At 37.6% G+C, this 24,411-nt stretch overlaps 1 protein-coding gene and 1 non-coding gene across 2 annotated transcripts; one reads left to right on the top strand and one right to left on the bottom strand.

Annotated features, from left to right (window-relative positions):
- Positions 1 to 1,592: 1,592 nt before the first annotated feature.
- TRNAE-CUC lies at positions 1,593 to 1,665 on the bottom strand. The gene has a single exon. It is a non-coding gene; the product is annotated as a tRNA-Glu (tRNA).
- A 3,224-nt stretch (positions 1,666 to 4,889) lies between these two features.
- On the top strand, positions 4,890 to 24,037 carry LOC122644220 (SAP30-binding protein-like). Its single transcript, XM_043837835.1, has 10 exons — positions 4,890 to 5,063; positions 10,632 to 11,047; positions 11,244 to 11,304; positions 11,813 to 12,066; positions 15,291 to 15,492; positions 19,695 to 19,697; positions 22,821 to 22,952; positions 23,123 to 23,184; positions 23,287 to 23,405; positions 23,948 to 24,037. Exons 2-10 carry the CDS (start codon positions 10,658 to 10,660, stop codon positions 24,012 to 24,014), a joined length of 1,290 nt encoding a protein of 429 aa, XP_043693770.1. The 5' UTR covers positions 4,890 to 5,063; positions 10,632 to 10,657; the 3' UTR covers positions 24,015 to 24,037.
- The last annotated feature ends 374 nt before the right edge of the window (positions 24,038 to 24,411 follow it).

Raw genomic sequence — 24,411 nt, 5'->3', positions numbered from 1 at the left:
TACAATAGCACAATTGGTGGTTTAAAAAACTGAGAAATTTTTTCTAGGGTAGTCTACTTGGAAAGGTTTTTTAAGAGGACCACCTATTTTTGCCACATGGAAGCATGTTTTGAAAATTTCAATGGATCATGTATCAAATTTAAACTCAAATTCAATTAAAACCCCCCATGCAAATCCATGCCTCCTACATTTGTCAACCATCTTTTCTTCTTGTGCACCTATTTTGTATAGTCCTTAAAATTTTCTACCTTTGATTTTTGTACGTGGTCAATTCAAATTGAGATCAAACTTAACATATAAGCATGGGACCTTATGTCCACCTATCCAAAAAAATTAGTCTCATTTGATTGTTATGTGCAAAAATAAGACACACTTGGAGAACCTCTATAGACCAATCTACTAAGAAACATTGCTTCTAACAAAAGAAAGAACGAATTTTGAAGACATAAAATTGATTGGTAAGGTGAAATCACTCTCTTATGATTGTCCTCCTTTGGTGGACCAATTTTTGTTGAAGGGTGCTTGTGAATGTAACTCAAGGCTATCTTTGTAATTGTAATGCAAATGAGATAAATTCTTATACATTACTCAAAAACCAAAAATAAAATAAAATCTCGTGAGAAATACAAAACCAGCTTTCCAGCGCAGCTATTTCACTTGCTGCCCACCGATTCTGAGAAATTATTACCGCAATTTTTTTTTTTTTACTGTCCTAATATTTTCCTGGATTGCAAATGGTAATTTTAGAAAGTTATAAATGCAAAAAAAACAATTTTTTTTACCCAAAATCTCTAAAAAACCATTCACTTGATGATGCATGTATGCTTCCCTCATATCTGGGGAAGCGTATATAAAATCTTTTGTAATTAAGCGCATTAAGTCACATTCTAATTACACATTTGACCAATCAAATCTCGAAACTAAAATCTAAACAAATCTAACAAATTAATGACTGGGGGTATTTATGGAAATTGAGACATGGACATGCAATACTCAAGTAAACTTCAAACGTTCAGATTTCGGCGAAACGGCATTTAATGCGAGTGGAGGAAAAAGTCCCAATCTTTTCGGCTACGTTGCGCCGACAATATTGACAGGTGGTGATGTTGGAACAGTGAGCCTAGGAGCGTAGGATAGTCCCCCCCAGTCAAGGGGTTTCTGTCTTCTCGGCCAGTGGGTCCCACAAGTCGGCGTGACGTGTCATTATAGTTTGCCTTGACCTCTGTACACTCTGGAATGCTATCTTCTGTCGAACTGCCGTACAGCAGTAGTGTGTTTATGTCTACTATAACCTACGATTCTAGACTCTAAAGTCTATCTAGCTAGACTCCATTTCTCTTCGTTCTAATGCAGGGTCCCACTTACGCTACCGTCCACTGTAAAGTGGGACCCACACGTGTTCACTGCGCCTAATTTTAAGTGCGTATTAAAGTATTACATGCTCGTGGGACCCACGCCATTGAAGATTGTATGTGACCAAGTCCTGATAAAGGATTAGATATACAAATTACTAACTCCTTATCCAAAACCAATCAGTTGGAATATTTAATATTCCGTTAAGGTTATTTAATGTAGTATTTTAAAAATCCAAATTCCGGTGCCGGGACTTGAACTCGGGTCTCTCGGGTGAGAGCCGAGTATCCTAACCAACTAGACTACAACAGATTGTGTTTTCTATCTAAATGTAATATATTATAGAATCATTCTCTCTTTGCTGAAGAACACCACTATATTACAAAAATGGGCAAGAAAGCGTTATTTAGTCATGCAACACCTGCACCATTACAGGAGCAATGAGAGTGTACACAAATGTAATTTTATTTCATGGGGTTTTAACTTCCATTGTGTCTAGTTGAGGAACCACACAATCAGGGTAACGTTCTTTTTCCCTATTAAAAATAAAAGAAGAGAAAAAAAATTTGATACCACCAAATCCGATGACAAATGCATTATAACCATGGTTCTCATTCGGTCACCTGAACAAATAATGTGATAAAATTATGGATAAAAGAGCATCCCAGTGTAGGAGGCTCACGCTACTACAGAGTCTATGAGGGGCAAATGTACATAACCTTACACCCCTAGAGGCTATTTCCAAGTTTTGTACCTATAACCAATAGGTTGCAATGGCAAAACTTAACCATTGCGCCAAGGCTTGCCCACTAAATCCGACTATTGATTTTCCATGTCAAACTCAATATTTTCCATCCATCTGATAGTATACCCTCTCGTATATGTTCAGGCATGTTGTCATAGTCTTGTACAACCTCTTTGTATCCTGGAGTTTTTAACCATTTATTTTTGTCTAGATTAAAACTTAACATGTGAATAAGGGACCATGAGATCTTCCTATCCACAAAATTTCCACCTCATTCGAATTACCACGTGATAAAAATGATATATGATTACAAAAATCAAATTTCACCAACATGTTGGCTCAATTGCTATTGGCTATGCCCTTCAAATTATGGAGTATCTGGTTTACTTGCATAACTATGATTGTATTTTGGGAGCATCATTAAATTGAAAGCTTGTGACCTTCAAGATTTGATCATTGTGAGTAAGAACAACTCGGCCCAAGAAGAAAGATGGATCTCAAGATTGAGTCAATCATTGACTGCCATTAAAGTTAATTTTATGTTGGCACATCCTTCTCCAATGCCAATTCCACATGCAATGGACTCACTGACTTGTTTTGGTTGGATTTTGAGAATGGTGAGGTTCAAATGGGTTGATTTGGATTCTCAAGTTTTACTATTAGGAAAAGTCTCTTGAATATGAGGTGTAGGAAACATCTACTCACATCGTATTTATATTATTTTCTTTCCTCTAAAAAATGAATAAAAAACACTCATATGAATAGGCGTTTCCTATGCCTTATGTCCAGAGAACGCTTTTCCATATGTAAAAAAAATTAATTACTACCTAGGTACCACTAGTTAAAGTTCTTAAAGGGGGGAAATTCCGGCCATGACATTAAAAATCATTTTATTACAAAAAATTAAAGGTGTTAAATCATTTTATTACAAAAAAAAAAAACGGCGTTAAATAATTTATAGAGTAAAGTTTTATGATTTATCGACTAGTGAAGGGATAATGTGGTACAGTGCTCCAGAGTCTAAACCATGTATATAGAATAAAGTTTGCCCCCTATTTGGACAAATGATCCAAACTACCCTCTCTTTTGTTTTCTCTCTCTCCCATAACCCCAAATACCCATGATTGATCCGACAAATGATCCTTTCTCATAATTCATAACCTTACTTTTTTACTTTTTAATCTAATACAATTTTTTTCTTCCAATGAAGATAAATCTTGTCATTTCACATGTATATGCAAAAAATGTACGAGGACAATGACAATTTTTTATAATAACATAAAGATAGTCACTTTCAAATTGGTTTGATAATCTCTTTTTATCCTTAACTTAGGTAACTTTTTAGAATAAGACAAGCTCGGGGCAACCAAAAGAAAGTTACAAGATCTAAACATTCCAAAACATAAATCATTTCAGTAATATGAAGTTGTCAAATATTGAAGTCCAAAAAATCTAAAGAAGATGAACATGTTCAGTCTTTCCCCAATCCCATTCCCATTTTGCTCTCTCTCTCTCTCATACTCACTTTCATATAACCTAAGCCCTTCTTCTGATTCCAATGATTACTCTCTTCTCATGGTATTAGAATAACTCAACAAGGTTAGGATTAAGGGTGTCGATTTAAACTCAGTAATCTACATCAGTCCTTTTTAAAATTGAATCAATCGAATCGTCAGTTTCGGTGCTAGAATAAAAATTGTCAGTTTGAACCAAATTAAATGAAATAATTCTAACAAAAATAAAACATTTTGAACCATACAATCATGTGCCTTTGTTGAGTTTGTAAAATTATCTACTATAGGTTTCTTTGTCGAGTTGTATAAAAATGATTGTTGATATTGTGGGACTGTATTTTCATGAGGTTGTAATTTATTTATTTTTTTAATTTTTATTTGTTTCAACTTTCAATAGGTTATTTCATTTAAACCGAATTATTGAAACCATATACGAACCGAATAAAAAAAATTGGATAGGAACCATATAAAATCAAAATCAATTCGATTTTTATTCCGTTCGATTACGATTATACTTATTGGACCTTGAACTAAACCGAACTTGAACTAAAAAATTGAACTAGGCCGATTGACATTTGACACCCTTAGTTAAAATCCTTTTTATCACTCAATCTTGTATTAGGCTTTATTTATTTTTTTATACAAAAAAAGGATGATTTACTACATTTTAAATTGGACTACTTTTTCTTCACCTACTATTTTTGGTGATTTGATGAACTCTTAAACACTGGGAAGAGTATTTCAGACTTCATATAATAAAGGGAGTAATTATTATTTTTATATTTATATATTCCGTTTGGACTAATACTTGAGTTGGAGAGATTTTGGTCTGGGCCAAATTTAGGACTCTCTTGATTAGAATACAAACTCATCAACTCATGATGATAAACTTGGGTTGGGCTTACGACTCCAGCCCTATACTTTGGTTGAAAAATACCGGCCCAAGATAGTGTTTGACATAAGATTGACCTATGGTTTGGATGGGACCATTATTGTCTTCTTCGGGCAGAGTGTTCTGACAGGAGATTAGGTTATCATTTCCCGCTCACTATGAGAGGCACTGGACAACTGTACCGGACTGGGAACAAAACGGAAAAAAAATTCGGTTTTTAGACGAGCCCAACCTTTGTAGAGTTTTAAACCGCCTTTACACAAACCACTGGTTTCCGTATTTGCATGAAAAACGGAAAAAGGGAAAAACATCGTTAATGGTTTTGGCCCTTTTGGGAGTCACAGTTCGATCTGTAAATCCGCTCTACCTGTGAGGTAGGTTACGGCAACAGTCTTTGTTCAGAACAGAAGGAGAAGGAGACGAAGGATTGAAGGAAGAGAAGAGGAAGAAGAACATGGTTACAAGTTGAAACTCAATCAAAGAAGTGGAATAAGGATCCCTCGGTCTCTCTCGTGCTTTCTCTTGTGTGTTTTGTTGCGGAATTGGAACATTGGAGCTAGTAAGTCTTTACCTTCCTCCCTGCCCAAAATTTGTCTCTGCAACTAAAGTGAGTAGGTGTTTATTATCTTCTTCTTCCTTCCCCTTCCTTAGTAATATAATATTTTCCCTGTATTTCTTTGTTTTGGTAATTTAAAACTTGATATTATCTTCTTCTTTTATTCCTGAAGAATATGACAGAAATCAGTGAACTTATGCCATAAATCCTGGGAATTGGAATTGATTTTTCCAAAAACCCATACCAGAAATTCTGAGAAATAGAATTGATTTTGTTGGAACTCCTGTTTAATAATATGTATTTTGTGTTATTATTTGTATGAGAAATTAACTTAGTTGTTTTTGCTAGAACCTCAGTTCAATGTGCTCTATTTCGTGTTATTAGAATTAGAAATAAATTTAGGTTGGGTTTAGTATGCATTTTTTTTTTTTTTTTGGGATGAAAGTGTAATCACACAAACCATACACCAATCCCAAAAGGTTAACCGACTTTTAGGACGCAACAACACCACACGCATACAGCCGATGTGTTTAGTATGCATTCTTGTAATGCATTCTTGAGTAAGAACGCATTCTAGAATATAGAAAAATATAGAAAAACATTGTTTGGTAGACATTCCATTCTCAAATCTTTGGAATGGAGCCAAGAATGATTTTTTCCCATTCCGCGTTCTCGTTCTCCCAGTTGAATCTCGAGTTGCACCTCCTGAGCTCTCATTCCACTATCTACTGTCCTGATTGATTTTTAATATCGACCAGAGCCTTATCGATTTCATTCCCACAACAATTTTTTGAGTTCCAGATCGAGCTTCAAGGTAAGCACGCACGAAACGGTACTCTTCTCTTTCCTTTCCCCTTCTCCTTCGAACAATTTCGCTTCTAGTAATTTCATTTCTATGTGCTTTTTCTGGGTTGTATTTTCTTCTTATTTCTTTCTGCACTAAAACAAGAAGTACCGAACTTTCTTTTGTCTACTGGTCTAGCAACTTGCATTCCATCCCATGTTTCTCTCCAAGCGGACATACATGTAGATTGTGCTAGCTTGTTTGAATTGTTGAAACAAGAATGCATTAGCCGAAGATATTATTTGATTTGTGTGAAGCATCAGTGTTGCGCAAATTCATTCCAGCAAGCTTCGTTTTTGTGTGTGTGTTTTTTTTGGGGGGGGGGGGGTGGTGCTTACACATTACTTGATTTCTTCGGCTCAGGCAACAAATTCAGTCCAGCGAGCTTCCATCCCATGTTTCTTTGCAAATGCTTGTTTGAATTGTTGAAACAAGAATACATTGGCCAGGGACCTTTGTGCTTGTGTGTTACTTAATTTCCTCGGCTCAGGCAACAAATTCAGTCCAACAGGCTTTGGTCGTAAATCCTGGGACCTCTGACCATCAGTTGTTTGATGAAATGCCAAAGAAAAGGGGGAGGAGGTTTATCCCTATTTAAAATCAAGAATGGATTAGCCAAATATGTATCCAAACAAAATTCTCAGAATGAGAATGCATACCAAACATAGCCTAACATTGCGAATCAAGCATCCCTTTTCAATATATATCGTTTGGGGAACTCAGTTGAACCGTTTTAGTTAGTTATCTTGGCGTTAGGTCTATTGAGTTCAATTATCGCTTATTATGAGTCAGGGTAGTGAGCCCATGTAACAAATAAAGTACAAAACAGGAGTAATGAAGTAAATAGCCCAAGCCCTAGATCATTTTAGAGTTGACTTTTGTGATTCAGTCAGTTAAATTGATCTAATTTCCCTTTAGAGCTTCTTCTTCCCCAACATCTAATCCTCTAACTCTAGAAGGTCCTTTATGTAGTCCTAGATAGGTAGGAGACCTACTAGGAGCCAAACAACAGGATCAAATAACAAAAGGGGCAGCTGGTTCGAATGGACAACACTAGGATTTAGGTCAATTCTAGGGTTTAGGATGGGAATTTGGGAATGGGTCTTATATGGCTTTAATGGGCAGGTCTAGGGGGTCAATATGGTATAAAAATAATAGGATTTGGGAAGGTTTTAAATTCTACAATTCTGGATAGAATTGAGTTGCAGATTTTAGGTTTAATGGAGTGGGGGAATGGAGGGGTTGTAGTGGAGACTAAGGGCTATGTTTAAGGTCGAGTATAGGGAGAGGTGGGGAGAATATAGGCTGGAAGTATGGTTCGAAATTGATGGCCAGATCTGTAGTTATGAGGGAGTCCTAGTTGAGGTAGGAGTTGCAGGTTTAATGGAAATTAGGGTTTGATGGATGGAGGAGGGTGTGGATTAGGTTAGAGGATGAAGAGGGGAAGGATATATGCAGGAAACTAAGATTACTTACTAGTTTGATCTCCTTCAAAGGCAGCAGCAGCAGCTTGAAGAAGCTCGATTGAATAAGAAGAAAGACCTCCTGATCTACAAGATGCAAGGAGTCGATCGGAGTCCACCAATCCCTTCACCTTGATATTACTCACAAGGCAACTTTGATATTACTCACAAGGTACACTCACGATGGAGCAAAGGCAGCAACAAAGGCAGCAAGCATAAAGCTGAGTTTTTATTAATCAAAATTCGTGTCTAATGCTGGCCTCCCTTACAAACTTATATAGAAGACTCAAAAATAGACTTAGACACTAAAAAGGAATGGCCTAACCCTATCCCTAACCTATTAGGCAACTTAAACTAACTAGAAAACTAAAATACTAAAAAAAATAGACTCAAAACATAGCTGGACTTATAGAGTCCTAATCCAACCCAACTTACATCACATGACCACTTAACCAAGTCACATGATCACTTAAATTGAACCAATTGGATGCAACCAATTTGAACCGGTTCAATTAAAAAACATAAAAATAAACTAAGTATTGGGCTAATCCCGTATGCAACTTATATACTCATATTTTAGGCCCATAAAAGTGGCCTATTACATTAGAAACCCATGGGATCAAAGGCCCAACATGTATGTAACCCAACCCTAGACTTATTCCCAATGAAACAAGCCCTATTTGGTGATGAATCTGCATCAACTCTCCCCAACTTGAAAAAATTCGTCCTCGAATTTTGTAGTGATGAAGGGGAATCAACATGTGATCGGTAGCTTTAACCATCCCCAAACATAATTCTGGTGAAGCAGGGACATTAGGAATAAAATCTTCAAGGCGTGGAGCTTTCTCTTTGAAGAACCATAGTGGCATAACAAACTCTGTGTGTTCCTTTTCTGAATCAACAGCAACTGTGAATGTCCTATCCATAGAGTCTTCAGTGTTAGTAACCTTCTCATCTAATGTTTGAGACACAAGCTCCACCTCTTCAAGAACAACATCTTGAAGGTCATTGTTCTCCTGTGGAATCACTTCTTCATTTCCCGTTGTATCAGCACAAGGACTTAGGCTCTCTTGAATGAAACCCTTTTAGAGCAGCTCTCCGACATGCTTCTTGAGTTCATCATGCTTTGTAGGATTCATTCTGTAGGCTGGCAGATTTGGTAAAGTAGAACCAGGCACCAAATCAATTACATGCTGAATATTTCTCAGTGGGGGTAACTCGTTTGGCAGCTCCTTTGACACTACATCAGAAAAATCATGCAATAACTCCTTGATGGGCTGTGCTAACTTGACCTCAGGCTGGGCAGCAACTTGTTGTGTAACCACGTCTAGGATCAGACCTGAATCATGGCTGGCCTGCTCAAATTCCTTCTGTGGTACAGCTAAGACTTTACTCTCACAATCTGTCCCCTTCTGGTTGGTGCGCATAATTTGTCGTTTGCGCACCTCGGAGGGTAGATTAAGAGGATTTAGAATGATCTGTTGTCCCTTGTGTTGAAACACACACTGATTTTTTCTTCCATAAATAGCAACATCGTTGTCATATAACCAGAGTCTTCCCAATAACACATCAGTCATTTGCATTGGGATGATGTCACACCAAACCTCTTCAGCATAGTGTTGGAGTTGTAAAGGAACATAACACCTTTCATTTACCTCTAATTTGTTGCCATTCAGCAGAGCAACCTTGTAAGTTAGAGGATGCTTTTCACGCTTCAGATTGGCCTTCTGCACATATCTTTCAGAAACCACATTAACACAACTGCCACTATCAACAATAATCTGAGCAGTGCGTTCTCCAGCCTTCATACGAGTATAGAATATGCAGCTACGTTGCCAATCTTCACCTTCAGTTTCAACCATCAATATACGTGCTACGACATGTACTCCTCAGATATCTTCATAATCTTCACCCAAGTTTTCATAATAATCAGCCCCATCATCACTATCATATGAGGGTAGGGCAAATAAACCTTGTTCACCTGGTGGAGGTGGTAGAACTGGAATGCCACATACATCCATGTCTCTGATACCAATTAATGTAGTCCTAGATAGGTAGGAGACCTACTAGGAGCCAAACGATAGGATCAAATAACAAAAGGGGCTGCTGGTTCGAATGGACAGCACTAGAATTTAGGTCAATTCTAGGGTTTAGGATGGGAATTTGGGAATGGGTCTTATATGGCTTTAATGGGCAGGTCTAGGGGGTCAATATGGTATAAAAATAATAGGATTTGGGAAGGTTTTAAAATTCTACAATTCTGGACAGAATTGAGTTGCAGATTTTAGGTTTAATGGAGTGGGGGAATGGAGGGGTTGTAGTGGAGAGTAAGGGCTGTGTTTAAGGTCGATTGTAGGGAGAGGTGTGGAGAATATAGGCTGGAAGTATGGTTCGAAATTGATGGCCAGATCTGTAGTTATGAGGGAGTCCTAGTTGAAGTAGGAGTTGCAGGTTTAATGGAAATTAGGGTTTGATGGATGGAGGAGGGTGTGGATTAGGTTAGAGGAAGAAGAGGGGAAGGATATATGCAGGAAACTAAGATTACTTACTAGTTTGATCTCCTTCAAAGGCAGCAGCAGCTTGAAGAAGCTCGATTGAATAAGAAGAAAGACCTCCCGATCTACAAGATGCAAGGATTCGATTGGAGTCCACCAATCCCTTCACCTTGATATTACTCACAAGGCAACCTTGATATTACTCACAAGGTACACTCACGATGGAGCAAAGGCAGCAACAAAGGCAGCAAGCATAAAGCTGAGTTTTTATTAATCAAAATTCGTGTCTAATGCTGGTCTCCCTTACAAACTTATATAGAAGACTCAAAAATAGACTTAGACACTAAAAATGAATGGCCTAACCCTATCCCTAACCTATTAAGCAACTTAAACTAACTAGAAAACTAAAATACTAAAAGAAATAGACTCAAAACATAGCTGGACTTACAGAGTCCTAATCCAGCCCAACTTACATCACATGACCACTTAACCAAGTCACATGATCACTTAAATTGAACCAATTGGATGCAACCAATTTGAACCGGTTCAATTAAAAAACATAAAAATAAACTAAGTATTGGGCTAATCTCGTATGCAACCTATATACCAATATTTTAGGCCCATAAAAGTGGCCTATTACATTAGAAACCCATGGGATCAAAGGCCCAACATGTATGTAACCCAACCCTAGACTTATTCCCAATGAAACAAGCCCTATTTGGTGATGAATCTGCATCAGTCCTCATTTGTTTTTTACTCAAATCAACAGATTCGGAGAAATATCCCATTATATCAATGGCGTCAAAGAGGAAAGAGTCGGAAGGTATAGCCCTCTTATCCATGTACAATGATGAAGATGAAGACATGGATGATGTTGATGAAGAGGAAGACAACAGAGAAGATGCTATTAACAATGATGCAGTTTCTCCGGACTCTACTCCTGAAGCTACACCCCATCGCGTTCAATCTCAAGCTTCTATCCCAACTGAAGATTCAACTCCAAAAAGTGACAGATTTGCATCTTTGACACCACAACAGCCCCAGATTTTACTGAACTCCCCACTGTTGCCATCACAGACACCACCATCTTCTGCCCCCTTTTCGGATGCTCAGAGGACAAGAAAAGGAACTCTTGCAATTGTGGATTATGCTCATGATGAAACCGCAATGTCTCCTGAAGCTGAGGTAACTTGTTCTTTTGTCTTTTTATTTGTATGTGACTTTAATTTTACGCTTCTTCGGTTTCACTATACCTAACTGCTGGAGATATTGGTTAAGGTGTTCTCAGTTTACCCTTCCAAATGTTGATTTGTCACCATGTTAATGGATGGAAAATTATTGTTTTCATTGTTATCATTGTTTTTATGATGTTTACTTGCAGGAAGGTGAAATAGTCAGTGCTGGACGTGTCATGTTTGGTGAGGAGCTTGAAACTGCAAATGGTATGTATTCCTTACACTGGTGTACTGTTTTTTTAATATACTTTCAGATTCTAAACTTATTCCAAGGAATTTTTTTATGATGATATCATAAGTGTTGAACCAATTTTTGGCCAGGATTAAGCATTTTAGCAGTTCAATTTGTTTTGCAGTTGCTCTTGTGTCCTTACTTGTATATTTGCTTAGTACTTTATTGGTGTTTCTTTTTTTAACAGTTTGTTGTATGATTTGACTTTGGTTGCCATGATATGTACTGCAATACTGAAGGACATTTGTAGTACAATATATATAATTATGATATTGAATTGGTCTTATTTTTTGGCATTCATCTCATTTTGAAATTATTGGTGGCCATTAGATAAATGAAAAATGCCTTATTTGGTCTCTCCAGGTGATACTGCACTACTAATGTTATATACATTGGTTGCTATGATGCCGGAAATACTCTGGGATTGAATTTTGTTATTTTCCCCATATGTTTCCTCATTTGCAAATGTATTTGCTTTTGCAGGTGACTTCCAAGAGAAAACACCTCAAGGAATGGTTCAGATATTAACAGACACTCAAGCAACTCCTCAACCTTCTGAGCAACCGCCGACAGTAGAATCTGATAACACTATCTCAATTAATGGCTCTAGAATTGACCCAGAAGATGTAGGTGTTGAGGAAGCTATTATGGTTTCCACAGATGTTCCGAGAGATGCTGATCCATTAGACAAGTTTCTCCCACCGCCACCAAAAGCCAAGTGTTCGGAGCAACTCCAAGTAAGTATTTTTGCAACAATTTCTTGTAAGGGGGATTTGCTTGAGTATATATTTTTGTACACAATAAGGACACTAAAATTTGGAAATGTAGAATTGTGCATCCATTATCAAGTGGTATGGAACCTTGGGTCTCCTGACTCTCCTCTGCTTAAGTTGCTTCTTTGCAAATTAAGAGCATTTGCATGGAGTTGCGGGCACCCAATTACTTGATTACTGGCCCTGATGGGGCTCTAAATAACCTAGGGCTTAGGAATTCAGAAACCTTTTGAAAAACCAGAATCGCAGTGAAGGGTTATAGAAACCAGGTCCTAGAGAAAACTCAATGTCAGAGAATCAGAACATCAGAATGGGTCAAAACTCTGGTTGAAGGGCTGTAGATTTATCAACAACAACAACTCAGCCTTATCCCAAATAAATGGGGTCGGCTACACGGATCCTTTCACACCCAAAAAAAAGGGATAAGAAAAGTGAGTGATGGGAAATGAAAAATGAAAGTAAGAGGAAAGAGGATAGCCCAGGAAATCAGGAAAATCTCAGTTACATGGTATCGATAACTTGGATTCTTGCTTTCCGATAGGATCTATTTGAGGTCATACTTGGCACAAGTCCCAGACTCTGCATGTCATTCTTCACAACCTCACCTATGGTCAGTTTAGGCCTGCCCTAGTTCATTTAAGGGCAGTAGATTTATGGAGGAGAAAATTCCTTAAAATCTGGTTCAGATCTACTAGTCTAATTTGGAATTAAGGAAGTATCCTACTGATGATAGGATTCTAGAATTTGGATTTCCAGAACAGAGAATTGATCTCAGATCTAAATGGGATCGAACCGGCAATCAAGAGAGATCAGAATAATAACAGAACTCAGAAATATAAATAGAATACAACAGGTACCAGAAATCGATTGAAGGATAGGAAGAAACTGAGAAATCAGTTATGGAATAGGACTCTGTTTAACCATAGCAAAATTAGATTTTGAAACCAGGAAGGGGTTAAGACTCAGATACGATTAAGAGGTTTGGAAACTGATTTGAAATCATTTTTGAAAATTCTAAAATTTCAGAAAATCCTACTGTGGGAAGTGCTACTTGAAATCCATTTGAAAATAGGGTTTTGGATGCTGTTTTTGAAAACAGAACTTAACAATGATTGATTGAATTCAGATATGAAGTTTAAGAACTTAAAACAACAGCCAATAAATAATATGAATTAAGAACAGAAGTAAAAAAGAAACTTGTGCAGTAATGGAAGAGGTAAAACCTGACCTATATTTGATTAGAAAAATGATAAGAAGAAAAGAGGGGATATGACCTTGGAATCACCATAGTAGGGGCTGAGACTCAATCACCACAGTACTAAGTTCTGGATCACCGCATAACCATAAAAACAAGTTGAAGCCAAATTTCATTAATCAAATTCATGCACAAGGTTGTAGCCTTTACAAACTTATATAGAAGATTCAAAACAAACTCAAACTCAAAAAAGGGAAGGCCTAAACCAATCTTGAACTGATAGGTAAAATAAACGAACTAGGAAACTGAAATAAGCCTGGAATCTAAGGCTCTGTATAACGTTTCTGTGTCAGAAACTGGTTCTGAGGCAGAAACTGATGTAGACAAGTCACATAAAGGGTTTATTTTATTGAAAATTTGCTTTGGATTGGGTTATATATGTATTGGGACTTTGATCCCATATGTTTACCTTGTAATTGGCCAATTTAATGAGCCTAAAATATAGTAGAAAGTAGGAAAACGGAATTTGCTTCATTAGTTTAGTTAGAGTCATATTTTGAGTCTGTTTTCTTTATTATTTCATTTTCTTAGTCAATTTAGAATACCTTATTAGTTAAGGATAGGGTTAGGCCTTTCCTTTAGTGTCTAAGTCTATTTTTGAGCCTTCTATATAAGTTTGTAAGGGAGGCCAGCATTGTACACGAATTTCATTAATGAAATATTGGCTTTAGCCTTTGTGAAAATCCTGAGATAGGATGGGTGAGATGCCAAGGCTGAGATAGCCAACCCCACCTTTCCCCATCCCATTCAATCGGTTCTTGATTCTAAACCCTAGTTTCAGTCAAATCGAGTTCAAGAGTGCTACAAGCTTTTGGGATTTCTTTTCAATTGATTGTCGCATCGATTTCTTGAAGATTACCACATCAAGATCATTGCTGCTTCAACAGATTACAAATTTGTGGTTTTATATTTATTACTTCTCTTGTGGTTACCAATTTGAGATCCCGTTGTTCTGGTATTATTGGATTGATCTTTTGGTGGGAAACATTCTTCATTTTAGATAATGAAACCATTCCATTTCTACCACCCCAAAGAAATACGACCTCTTTGAGATATATGGTTCATGCCTCTTTCTCCTAAGACTCTAGAGTTTTTTCTATTTGATCCTGCCTGGGATTAGACCTATTCTGGTTCTAATCTTACATTAGAACAGTTTTTTTTTTTTTTTTAAATGTTTCTGGACTTTTGGAACAATTCCATACCAACAAATGCTGTATGGTAAAACTGTAAAAAAACTGTTTCTCCTCTGTCAGAAAAACAGAAACATGTATGGCATGCCATATTAAAAGAAATTGACTATTCGATTAGATTTTCAGCTTCATCAGATCTGATTTGTTCAAGAAATTTAAAATTTTTTAATCTGGTCGTGTTCTTTTCCCTGTGATCCTGTCGCAAGCTAATCTCATATTGGACTTCTCTGGTTCGAGTTAGTTCTGCATTAGACCATGTAGGCAAGGAATAAACCAATCATCCACCATATCCATGAATTTGAAGTTACAAGCTTGACGTCATCCTTGTTGTATGCAATGAAGAAATTAGTGGCTTTCTGTTGTCATGGTGTCGCCTAGGCCTCTAGGTGCCTTGTTGGTGTCACCTTGCATCCAGAACCCCTTCAATGCCTTGGATCACCTAGACGCTGTGACAACCATGACACTGACCTTGTGGCTAATTGATTCACATTTCACAATACAAAAAAATGTAATAATTATTTTTTTTAAGTAGACTCTTGATCAAATATTGGAAACATTCAAACTTGTTCGATGTACTTGTTTTGGAAATTAATATACACCATCTGCAACTGAGGCTTCCTTTGAAATCCTCTTTGACGAGGTCAATTATTTCAATTTACTCAAATGCTGCAAGTTCCTATACGTACATATTTTAATTTCAGTAAGTTGATACTATTCTTTTTGTCCTTTTTTTGTTACTGCAGGAGAAAATAAACAAGTTTCTAGCTTATAAGAGAGCTGGAAAAAGCTTCAATGCTGAAGTGCGCAATAGGAAGGACTATCGGAACCCAGACTTCTTGCGGCATGCAGTCAGATATCAAGATATAGTAGAGATGGGCTCCTGCTTCAGTAAGGAAGTGTTTGACCCTCATGGATATGACAAAAGTGACTACTATGAAGAACTAGGTCATTAACAGTTCTTTGTCTTGCTTATGTTTCTGTTTTTATGGATATGCTGCAAGTGCCTTCATGCTTCATCATATTTTCTTTTAGGCTCCATTTGGTTGTAAGGGAAATTGAATGGAAGGGAAGTGAAAATTTTCAAACCTAAAAAAGGAATTTTTGTAATCATTACCCAAAATGATTGTATAGTGTCCTAGTACACGAGGCTCCCACTGCTGCAGGGTCTGGGAGGGGCAAAGTACGCAACCTTACCCCCGCTTCGCAGAGAGGCTGTTACCCAACAAGATTGTATAAACTACTTATGTTTCTTACCATATTTAGTAATGATTCTTTTTTACATGTAAAATTTTTTTTTTTACTTTTTAGATCTAATGGATTTAGATACAAAGTAAAGTGAAATTTTAATAACCAAATATGGAATGATTTGGAGTTGGTGACAACCATGTGGGGGTAATGATTACAAAAATTTCTTTATTAGGTTTGAAAATTTTCACTTCCCTTCCCTTCAATTTCCCTTGCAACCAAATGGAGCCTTAAGGTTTCAAAAGTGCTAAATTGATGGTCACCATCAGGAAAATGGGCTGATGAATCGTTGGCAGGCTTGGATCTTTTTCTTTTCAATTTTTTTTCTTATTCTCAGTTCTACTTTGCTGTGTGTGTTGGAGGGGGTGGATCTCATGTGTGATGTTGGGTTGGATTGTCAGCCCACTGCTGTAGTGATGACCATTAGGATAGCAAAACTGAATAGGCTTGACATCCCTTCAAAATAAGAGCTGGTATACATGTTTTGCTGACATTTTGCATGTCTTTCTTATTTAATGTTTCAACAAGGATATGATTTAACATTGATGCTGACATTTAGATATTGTGATGGATAAAGTGATCATTTTATAAAATGAAATAGGCAATGATGTAGGACCAACTCAAAATCTGTGAGGTTGTGGGCGTACTAAATAGTAGTAATAACCACAATCATTCCCCCAGCCAGCAAAGCATATCAATACCAAACCAATATGATTACAAATTTCCAATACAAAGAAACTGAAACTAGCAAGCACATAAGCCAGAAATTAGATCAAAATAATAGTCTAATCTACTCCTCTTGCTTTGAAATTTCTGTACAATATAATATAGCCAATTAATATCAACCCCTAAAATGTTATCTCAGAAAAAGTAAATGAGGTCATCAAAGAGCAAATTAACCTGGTAGGGGGGGGGGGGGGTTTGGACAAATCAACAACAAAAACTCAGCCTTATCCCAACTAAATGGGGTCGGCTACATGGATCCTTGCCCTCCAATCAGCTCTATTTGAGGTCATATTTGATACAAGGCCCAGCTATGCATGTCTTTCCTCACCACTTCTCCTAAGGTCATTTTAGGTTTGCCCATGGCTCTTTTAAATCAAATCAGTCTTCCATACTAAGGCATCCAAAGGCCTCCGTTGAACATGGCCATGCCACCTCAAACGACTTTCTCGTAGCTTAGCATGTATCGGAGCTACTCTCTAATCAGCTCTAATATAATCATTCCGTACTTTAAACTTCCTAGTGTTGCCACTCATCCATCTCAACATCCTCATCTCCACTACACTAAATTTATCTATATGATGCTTCTTAACTGCCCAACATTCCGCACCATACATCATAGCCAGTCGTATGATTGTCATATAAAATGCAAAAAACCATAGTTTTCAGCCTGGTCAACTTTACTACCAACCCAATCAAAGAGTACTACAAATTCTTGCGGAGATCCCTATCAGTGAGCATCCAGTACCTTAAGATTTCAAATTCAAGAAGGAAACCTTGGTAAGGTTTTCAAACAAAGCTGTTTTTGTTTTCAGGGCAGAAAATGTTGGAAACATGGAAACAGCTGATATTTCTTGTTTATGTAGAATGTCTCCACATTCGGGTAGAAGTTTTGATGCAAACCCGAATGGGTAAGCAACCAAGATCGAATCTGGAAGAGAATAGGGGTAGGTGCTGGACAGCTTGGGTCAGATTTGGTTAGTTCTGATCCTGCTGTGTTGGTGTTTGAATGATGAAGGTGGAAATGGTGCAAATGGTGATGGATGATGAATGGTGAATGTTGAAGGTAGTAGGATAACTTTGGCAAGCTAGAGTCCCACTAGTTACCCAGCCATAGAAGTCCCAGCTAGGCCCGTTATAGGAATTTCACCTAAGCCCTCTTGAGTCACACAAGAAAATATTTAGATTGTTTGCTGTAAAAATTCATTGGGTGCCTTTGAGAGCAGCCCATGGTTTGCATTATATAGGGGGAGGGGGAGGGGGAGGCTTTAAAAGCCTTGAGTACATCAAGTAGCATTAAAGTAAACTCTTAGAATTCCAAAGCCCCTTTGGAATTCCCTATACATAGATAACAAATCCTAGACATAGAAATCTGCCGCAAGACATAGAAAACTGTTCCCAAGAAAGTCAAAGTGAAAAGACCAAAGCTAAATTAAAATTCAGCACTAGATTCTTTGACTACTACTTAGAAGACTGAAAAGACTAATTAATACTACCTAGGAAAATAAACCCACTACATTAATCAACTTAGGAATGAAAATAAGCTACTACTAAGCCTAATCCCGTATGTCTCCCTTGAACCCACATTTTAGACCCATTAAAGTGGCCCATTACAAAGCGCATCCATCTCATCTTTTGGGCGAGTAGACTGATCGACCCACCATTTAAGAACCAAACAAAGCAAGGGCACTGACTTTACCAAACCAAGGGCGTTGACTAGTGCCCATGTGTGCGCTTGCATAGCTGCTCTGACTCTTTACCTAACATCCTCCCCAACCATGATAAAGGAAAAAAGAGAATTCATTCTTGCTTTTTGCCTCGGTTTGGAACTTATTCGCACATGGAATCAAAAACCCAATGCATACATAACCTCACCCAAGGCTTATTTCCAATAAAATAAGCCCATTATGTGACTTATCTGCATCAAGTTTATGGAAACAGCTTCAAGTAACAGCTGATATTTTAGTCAAAGAAATACTTGTTTATGTAGAATTGTAGATTATCTCCACATTCGGGTAGAAGTTTCCTTGAACTGAGTTTTTGTTTACAATCTGTAGTTTAAACAAGTCCCTAGTCTCACAACACCGATGCACCTTTTCTATTTATCAAAATCCAGCAACTATAAATGTAGATTCTCGTGAAAGTAAGGAATCCTTTAGATTATCCTATAACTCTAGTCCTATTAGTGATACATAAATAACTGGGTTTTTTTCTATTAGAATTATTTTGTCAATTTGCATTCCTTATTTTATTCTTGTTTAGCAGTCGTAAGAATCCGGGTTAGTTTGAACTATCTTCAGTTCGGTTTTAGGATAGGAATAGGATTGTTTAGGGTCCTTATATAGAAACATGTAACCAAAGATTATGTATAATGGAATATTGAATGAAAGTTGAGGTTTACCCATGGGTTGTGAGTTGCGCTGTTGTGCGTGTTGCTGTTCTTTCCTCCCTCTCTCTCTCTCTCCCTCAAATCAGATCCCTCCTACTAGGTCAGATTCCTTTTTGTTCTCCTCTACTCCTTCCTTTCCTTTCGTATTTTTTCTTCTTTCTTCTTGTTCTGTTCTAACGTTGCTTGCAGTCCATATAAGAGTGGTTTGATCCCTTTTGATTCTTATCCTTTCAATCTTAAATATTGCATGCTGATTCCTTACCCTATGGCGAACCAAACCACAAATTATTGTACTCAAAGTCTTCTTCTACTGTGTGAAAACAAACTGCAACCAGAACTGGTTCTGCAACTACCGTCCTCTATGGTTTAGCAAATTGTTAGTAAAATATTCTTTGGGTGTTGGGATTTTGTCGCTTGGGATCAATAGAGTAGGGAGCTCTGAACTTACTCCTGAATTCCGAGAAATTTGAAGCCTTGGGTGCAGAGCTTTAGCCATCGCGAGCGAGTTCTCTCCTTCCGCCTTTGCTGTTTCATCGGAAGTTGATATAATCTTCTTCTTCTTTACACTTAAACCCTCCTAATGTAGTCCTAGATTGGTAGAGGACCAACTAAGACCCAATCAACCAGGATCTGCTACGAACAGGTGAATCAGCTAGGTCAAAATAGGGTTTTTGTTGAAATTAGGGTTTGGGTTTGAGGTGTAGGTTATGCTAGGCAAGTGTAGGGGAGTCTATCAGTGAAGGTCCTGAGATGTTTTGATGAGCAGAAGTGTGTAAACTAGAATGGGCAGCAGGTTAGGATTAGGGTTTCAGGTTTTGGAAAAGAGGGGGATCTAGGGTTTAGGATGGGAATTTGGGGCTAGGGTTTGGATCGATTATTCCTAGTGTAGGGAATGAAATTCGATTCACGTATGGTGTGTTTCTGTTGGTTGGATTGGTCTGTGAAGAATTTGGGTAATGGGATTGATGTAGATCACAAGTCCATATGTACCTGCAGGAACAAGCCCCAAAACCAGCCCAGCAAGGTTGTGGATTCGACTATTGTGAGAAGCAGCCTGGTCTGATGATGTGGCAAGTTTTTGCTTGTTGAGCATCACCTAAGGCAGCCTCAGCCCAAGCTCAGAGTGAAGCATGAAGAAGTTAAAAGACCAAAACACTGTTCACGTGAACAGTGTCAGCCCATGTTTTCCTTGTGTGGAGATATTTCTTTGAAGATTTTGTGGACCCATCAAGTGGAGAAAGATTCTCTCCTAATACTGCCATAGATTAGTTTCTATTTTCAGTTTTAGAAAGTATATTAGATAGCTTCTAATTTCAGTTTGTTTCTACTTTTGTTTCCTTGCTTGTTTAGAAGGCTTGATCTATAAAGCCTTAGTAGTTTCTATTTTTCATCAGTTGCTATTTTACTACCTTCTATTTTGGTTTTAGGAAGTTTCTATTTTCTACTTTCTATTTCGTAAGCTTGCCTAAGGTATAATGATAAGATTTTGGAGAATAGAATTTTCAGGCCATGTTGCCATCGATTATGGGATTAATTCCATGTTTCAACATCGACCCTGACGTTTTAACTTATAAGTGGGCCCATCATATCGTTTATAATTTGATCAAAAACCCGAACCCGGTGAGAAGAAGTGCTTAAGTCAATGGTCAATACTCGTCTGACATAGTCCGTCACTCCCAAGTGAGACATTACATATGACTCATTCATTGCGGCTATTCGATTTGCTTGCAGACTGATTTGACCGTTTGATGTCTCACTTTAAACACTTGTCCCACATCCATAGCTGTGGGTGAGAGACCCAAGCTGAGAGAGTCATTCCCCTACCCCCCCCCCCCTTCTCTTCTATATTCCCTTCTTCTCCTTTTCCTGTTCAACATACACTGCTGTGCTGTTTCTGTGACTTGTGAAGATACCCTTTGAAGACCAAATTCAATTTCCAATCATCTTCAAGGATTGCTGCTGTTGCACACCATTAATAGATCCTTATCGTGTCGACTCTTGCATTAGGGATGATCTCCAGAAATAGGTGGGATGTTGTGGTTTGAATGGGGTAATGGGAAAACAGCTTGGTTCGAGTATTCCAATCGGGCAGGAGAATACTCGATCCAATTATGTGAAGGTGGGTTTAGCTGAATGGGTTGTTAAGAATTTTGGAAGATGGGTGGGAAAATTAGGGTTTGGGGGTGGTTTGGAGGATTAGGAGAAGAAGGCTATTGATGGAATGGATCAAACTTATTGTCGTTGCAAGGGCAGGCTCAGTTGGTTAGAGGATCTTGAATAAATCTTGAATCTTGAAGGAGATCTTCAAAGAACTTGAAGGAGTGCTTCAAAAAAATCACCCGGGCTTCATACCGCAAGGTGTCGATTGGATCAAACACCAATCCTACCAACGACCACCTGAGCTTCCCAACAGCCTTGATCAAACACAAAACAAAAATCTTCAATGGAGAAGAAGAGCAGCAAAAGCTTTTCATTAACATCCAAATTCGTCTTCCATGCTTGCCCCCCTTACAACCTTATATAAAAAACTCAAAAATAGACTCCTACACTAAAAAAGAAAGGACTAACCCAATCCTCAACCTATTAGGTAACTTAAACTGACTAGGAAACTGAAATAGACTCAAAAAAAAGTCCTAATCCAGCCCCACTAAACACTTAAAAAGAAAACTACTAAAATCACTGAAATTGAACCATTGGTTGAACCGGTTCAATTTATAAACAGAAACAATAAAGTAAAACTAAGTAAGAAACTAAAGCAACTAATCCCGTATGCAACCTAATTACCCATATTTTAGGCCCATAAAAGTGGCCTATTACATAGAAAACCCATGGGATGAAAGGCCCAAGATGTACATAACCCAACCCTAGACTTATTCCTAATAAAAGAAGCCCAGCTTGGTGATTAATCTACATCACCTACCTTCTAAATATTACTTAAAAGCCTTCTGAACTTTATGTCTGTTTTGTCCCCTACTTCAATTTAATTATCACAAAAACCCCTTCTTTCCAAATTCTATTTATTGTTGGGTCCTTTCACTTGTTTACTTACATATTAGGTGTTGAATTGTTCCATAAATTATGGAATTGCCACTACTGTTGTAATTTGAGTTGTTTATCATATGGGTGGAACCATAGAGACCCATAATCAGGATTATTGAACCAGGGATCGCATCAATTAGATTTGGAGTCTAGATAAATTATAAATCTAGAGAAAAGCTGTCACTAGCAAGGTTTAAAGATCCGGAATCGGGCATGGGATCAATCCGTATCTATTCCAATTGAGATCGGAATCGGTCACTCCATCTTGGCTTCACACCATCTTGAATTGCATAGAATCAGTCATGCTTTCATTCCTTCCTTGCTTATCTTCCATCTCCAAATACAGTCTTTTTAAACCCCAAAAAGAAAAAAAGAACCTAATAACTACTTTTTCTAGCAATAACTCCCTAATAACTCCCACAACAATTCTAGCCCCAAATAAAAATAACTACACATAATGCTAGTCATTTATCCATAATGAAGTGACATGTGGCTGCATAAATCCTTGAGTGATGTCCTCATCACTCTACCATGAAGAATATAAGCCCAATTGCTGAGATTATGTTTGTTTCTTCCATTTTCTAGGCTAATATATGGGTATTTATACCTTTTTCCTGGAGGTACATGTTTTTTTTTTTTTGGTTGCTATTTGTCTTCTTAGACTCTAAGCTACTGTTCTTACCGTTCTGTAGAAAAGTATGCCATTACTAGAGTGATCCATCCAATATTTCCAACAGACCATATAAATATGTAGAAAAGTCAGAATATATGACCTATTAGATATGTGCAATGGACATGATTTTTTTCTTTGGTTAATGTGTGCCAAGTCAACATGATTTTCTTCTCCTGATCAAGATATTCTGTTTTGTTATCATAGAGGCTGATATGAGGTGTGAATTGGAGAGGAAGGACCAAGGAGCGAAGAAGAATCAGAGGATTGAGTTCGCATCTGGAGGGACACAACCTGGGACTGTTCCTGCAGGACCGAAGATCAATGTGCCGATCCCAGGTTCGGAAGCCTGCCCCTTTCTGTACATCGTGAGATAACTTTTGATTTAGACAAATAGATAGGTATTTGCATCTTGTTTCTAAATATATTTGTATGTTATTTTTCATATATTCTTTTGATCCTATTTGTAAATCGTCCTTCACTCTTATCTTGGTGAATTACTGTTGCAGGAACTGCTTCTGATGCCTTGGCTAGGGATGGTAGACAAAACAAGAAATCTAAGTGGGATAAGGTCTGCATCTATTTGTACCAAGGATAGATTTATTTTGTGTAAGATACTGTGCGGATAATAACTGCAACTTCGCTACATTCTTATAGATGTAGTCGGTTTCAGGTTGATGGCGATCAGAGAAATCCTCTGCTCCCTGGTGGACAAGATACTGTATCTAAGGTTGGAGCACATGCAACACTGTTGTCTGCAGCTAATTTGGGTGCTGGATATACTGCTTTTGCGTAAGTAGTTTTCTTCTAGGTAGGGCATGCAATCTTGCTTTGCTTGTTGCCTCTCTCTCTTGTGTGAGCATCTGCCTGCTGTGTGGTTGTCTTGTTTCATATTTACAATTGAACAAGTTCTTGATGGTCTTGTTCAGTGTCTTATCACAATCACGTGGGAATCAACTTCTTCTAAAGCATGGTGTCCTCCACTTAATTGAACAAAAGAGTGTGAGAAGTGACAAAGACACTGTTACTGGGAAAGGAAAAGAAATTGCTAACCTAATGATGGCTCACTATTGCTTTAATGGTGCTGCTTCAGAACATAACTACAGCTAAGGGGAACAAAAACGTTGGCTTATTATAGTCCAAAAGTGAATGCAAAATATTTGTTGTAAATACTTGGATCGGTCAATTTATTAAATTGGACAATGAACATGATAGGTGGTATCATTACCTATTTATGAACAATGCTATGTGGTCTTATTCTTTTCTAGTTTTAGAACATGGCTATAAGAAATGGATGTTCTAAGGGTTTCCCCCTCCCTCTATTTAACTGGCAGGCAACAAAGGCGAAAAGAGGCTGAAGAGAAAAAATCTAGTGAAAGGAAGTTGGAAAGAAGATCCTGAATTGCAAAGTTTGATTGACAGTTGAAAATTACAGGTTCTGAGTTCCAGCAAATACTCGAATGCTGTTCATCCCAACAAAAAAAAAAAAAAAAATACTCAGATGTCGATACAAATAACTCTACAAGAGTGTTACTCAGAATTTTTTTTTACAAAGTGTTGTGTATCAGATGTAACTTGTAAGTTTCTCATAAATGACCATTAAATTATATTCTTCCATTGGTAATTTTGTCCTTGTTCAGGTGTGAAATTTTACACAATTTCCTGTTTGTAGAATGAATCTAGATAACAAGACAGGTTATTCCAAGTTCCTGCAGTCTTGCTATCCTTCCTTTTGATTTTATCGCTTGTAGCCATTGAAAACGGACTTGATGCGAATAATGGAGCTTAATACTCAATT

This window comes from Telopea speciosissima, chromosome 10, assembly GCF_018873765.1.
Source record: "Telopea speciosissima isolate NSW1024214 ecotype Mountain lineage chromosome 10, Tspe_v1, whole genome shotgun sequence".
Taxonomy (NCBI): Eukaryota; Viridiplantae; Streptophyta; class Magnoliopsida; order Proteales; family Proteaceae; genus Telopea; species Telopea speciosissima.
This window is presented reverse-complemented; position numbering and strand designations above follow the sequence as displayed.

What these genes read in the sequence shown, in the direction of transcription:
- LOC122644220 (XM_043837835.1), top strand. Translation starts at nt 10,658, where the DNA reads ATGGCGTCAAAGAGGAAAGAGTCGGAAGGTATAGCCCTCTTATCCATG. An exon ending in AGTGTTCGGAGCAACTCCAA is followed by an intron (nt 12,067 to 15,290) that starts GTAAGTATTTTT and finishes TTGTTACTGCAG; the next exon opens with GAGAAAATAAACAAGTTTCT. An exon ending in AGAAATCTAAGTGGGATAAG is followed by an intron (nt 23,185 to 23,286) that starts GTCTGCATCTAT and finishes AGTCGGTTTCAG; the next exon opens with GTTGATGGCGATCAGAGAAA.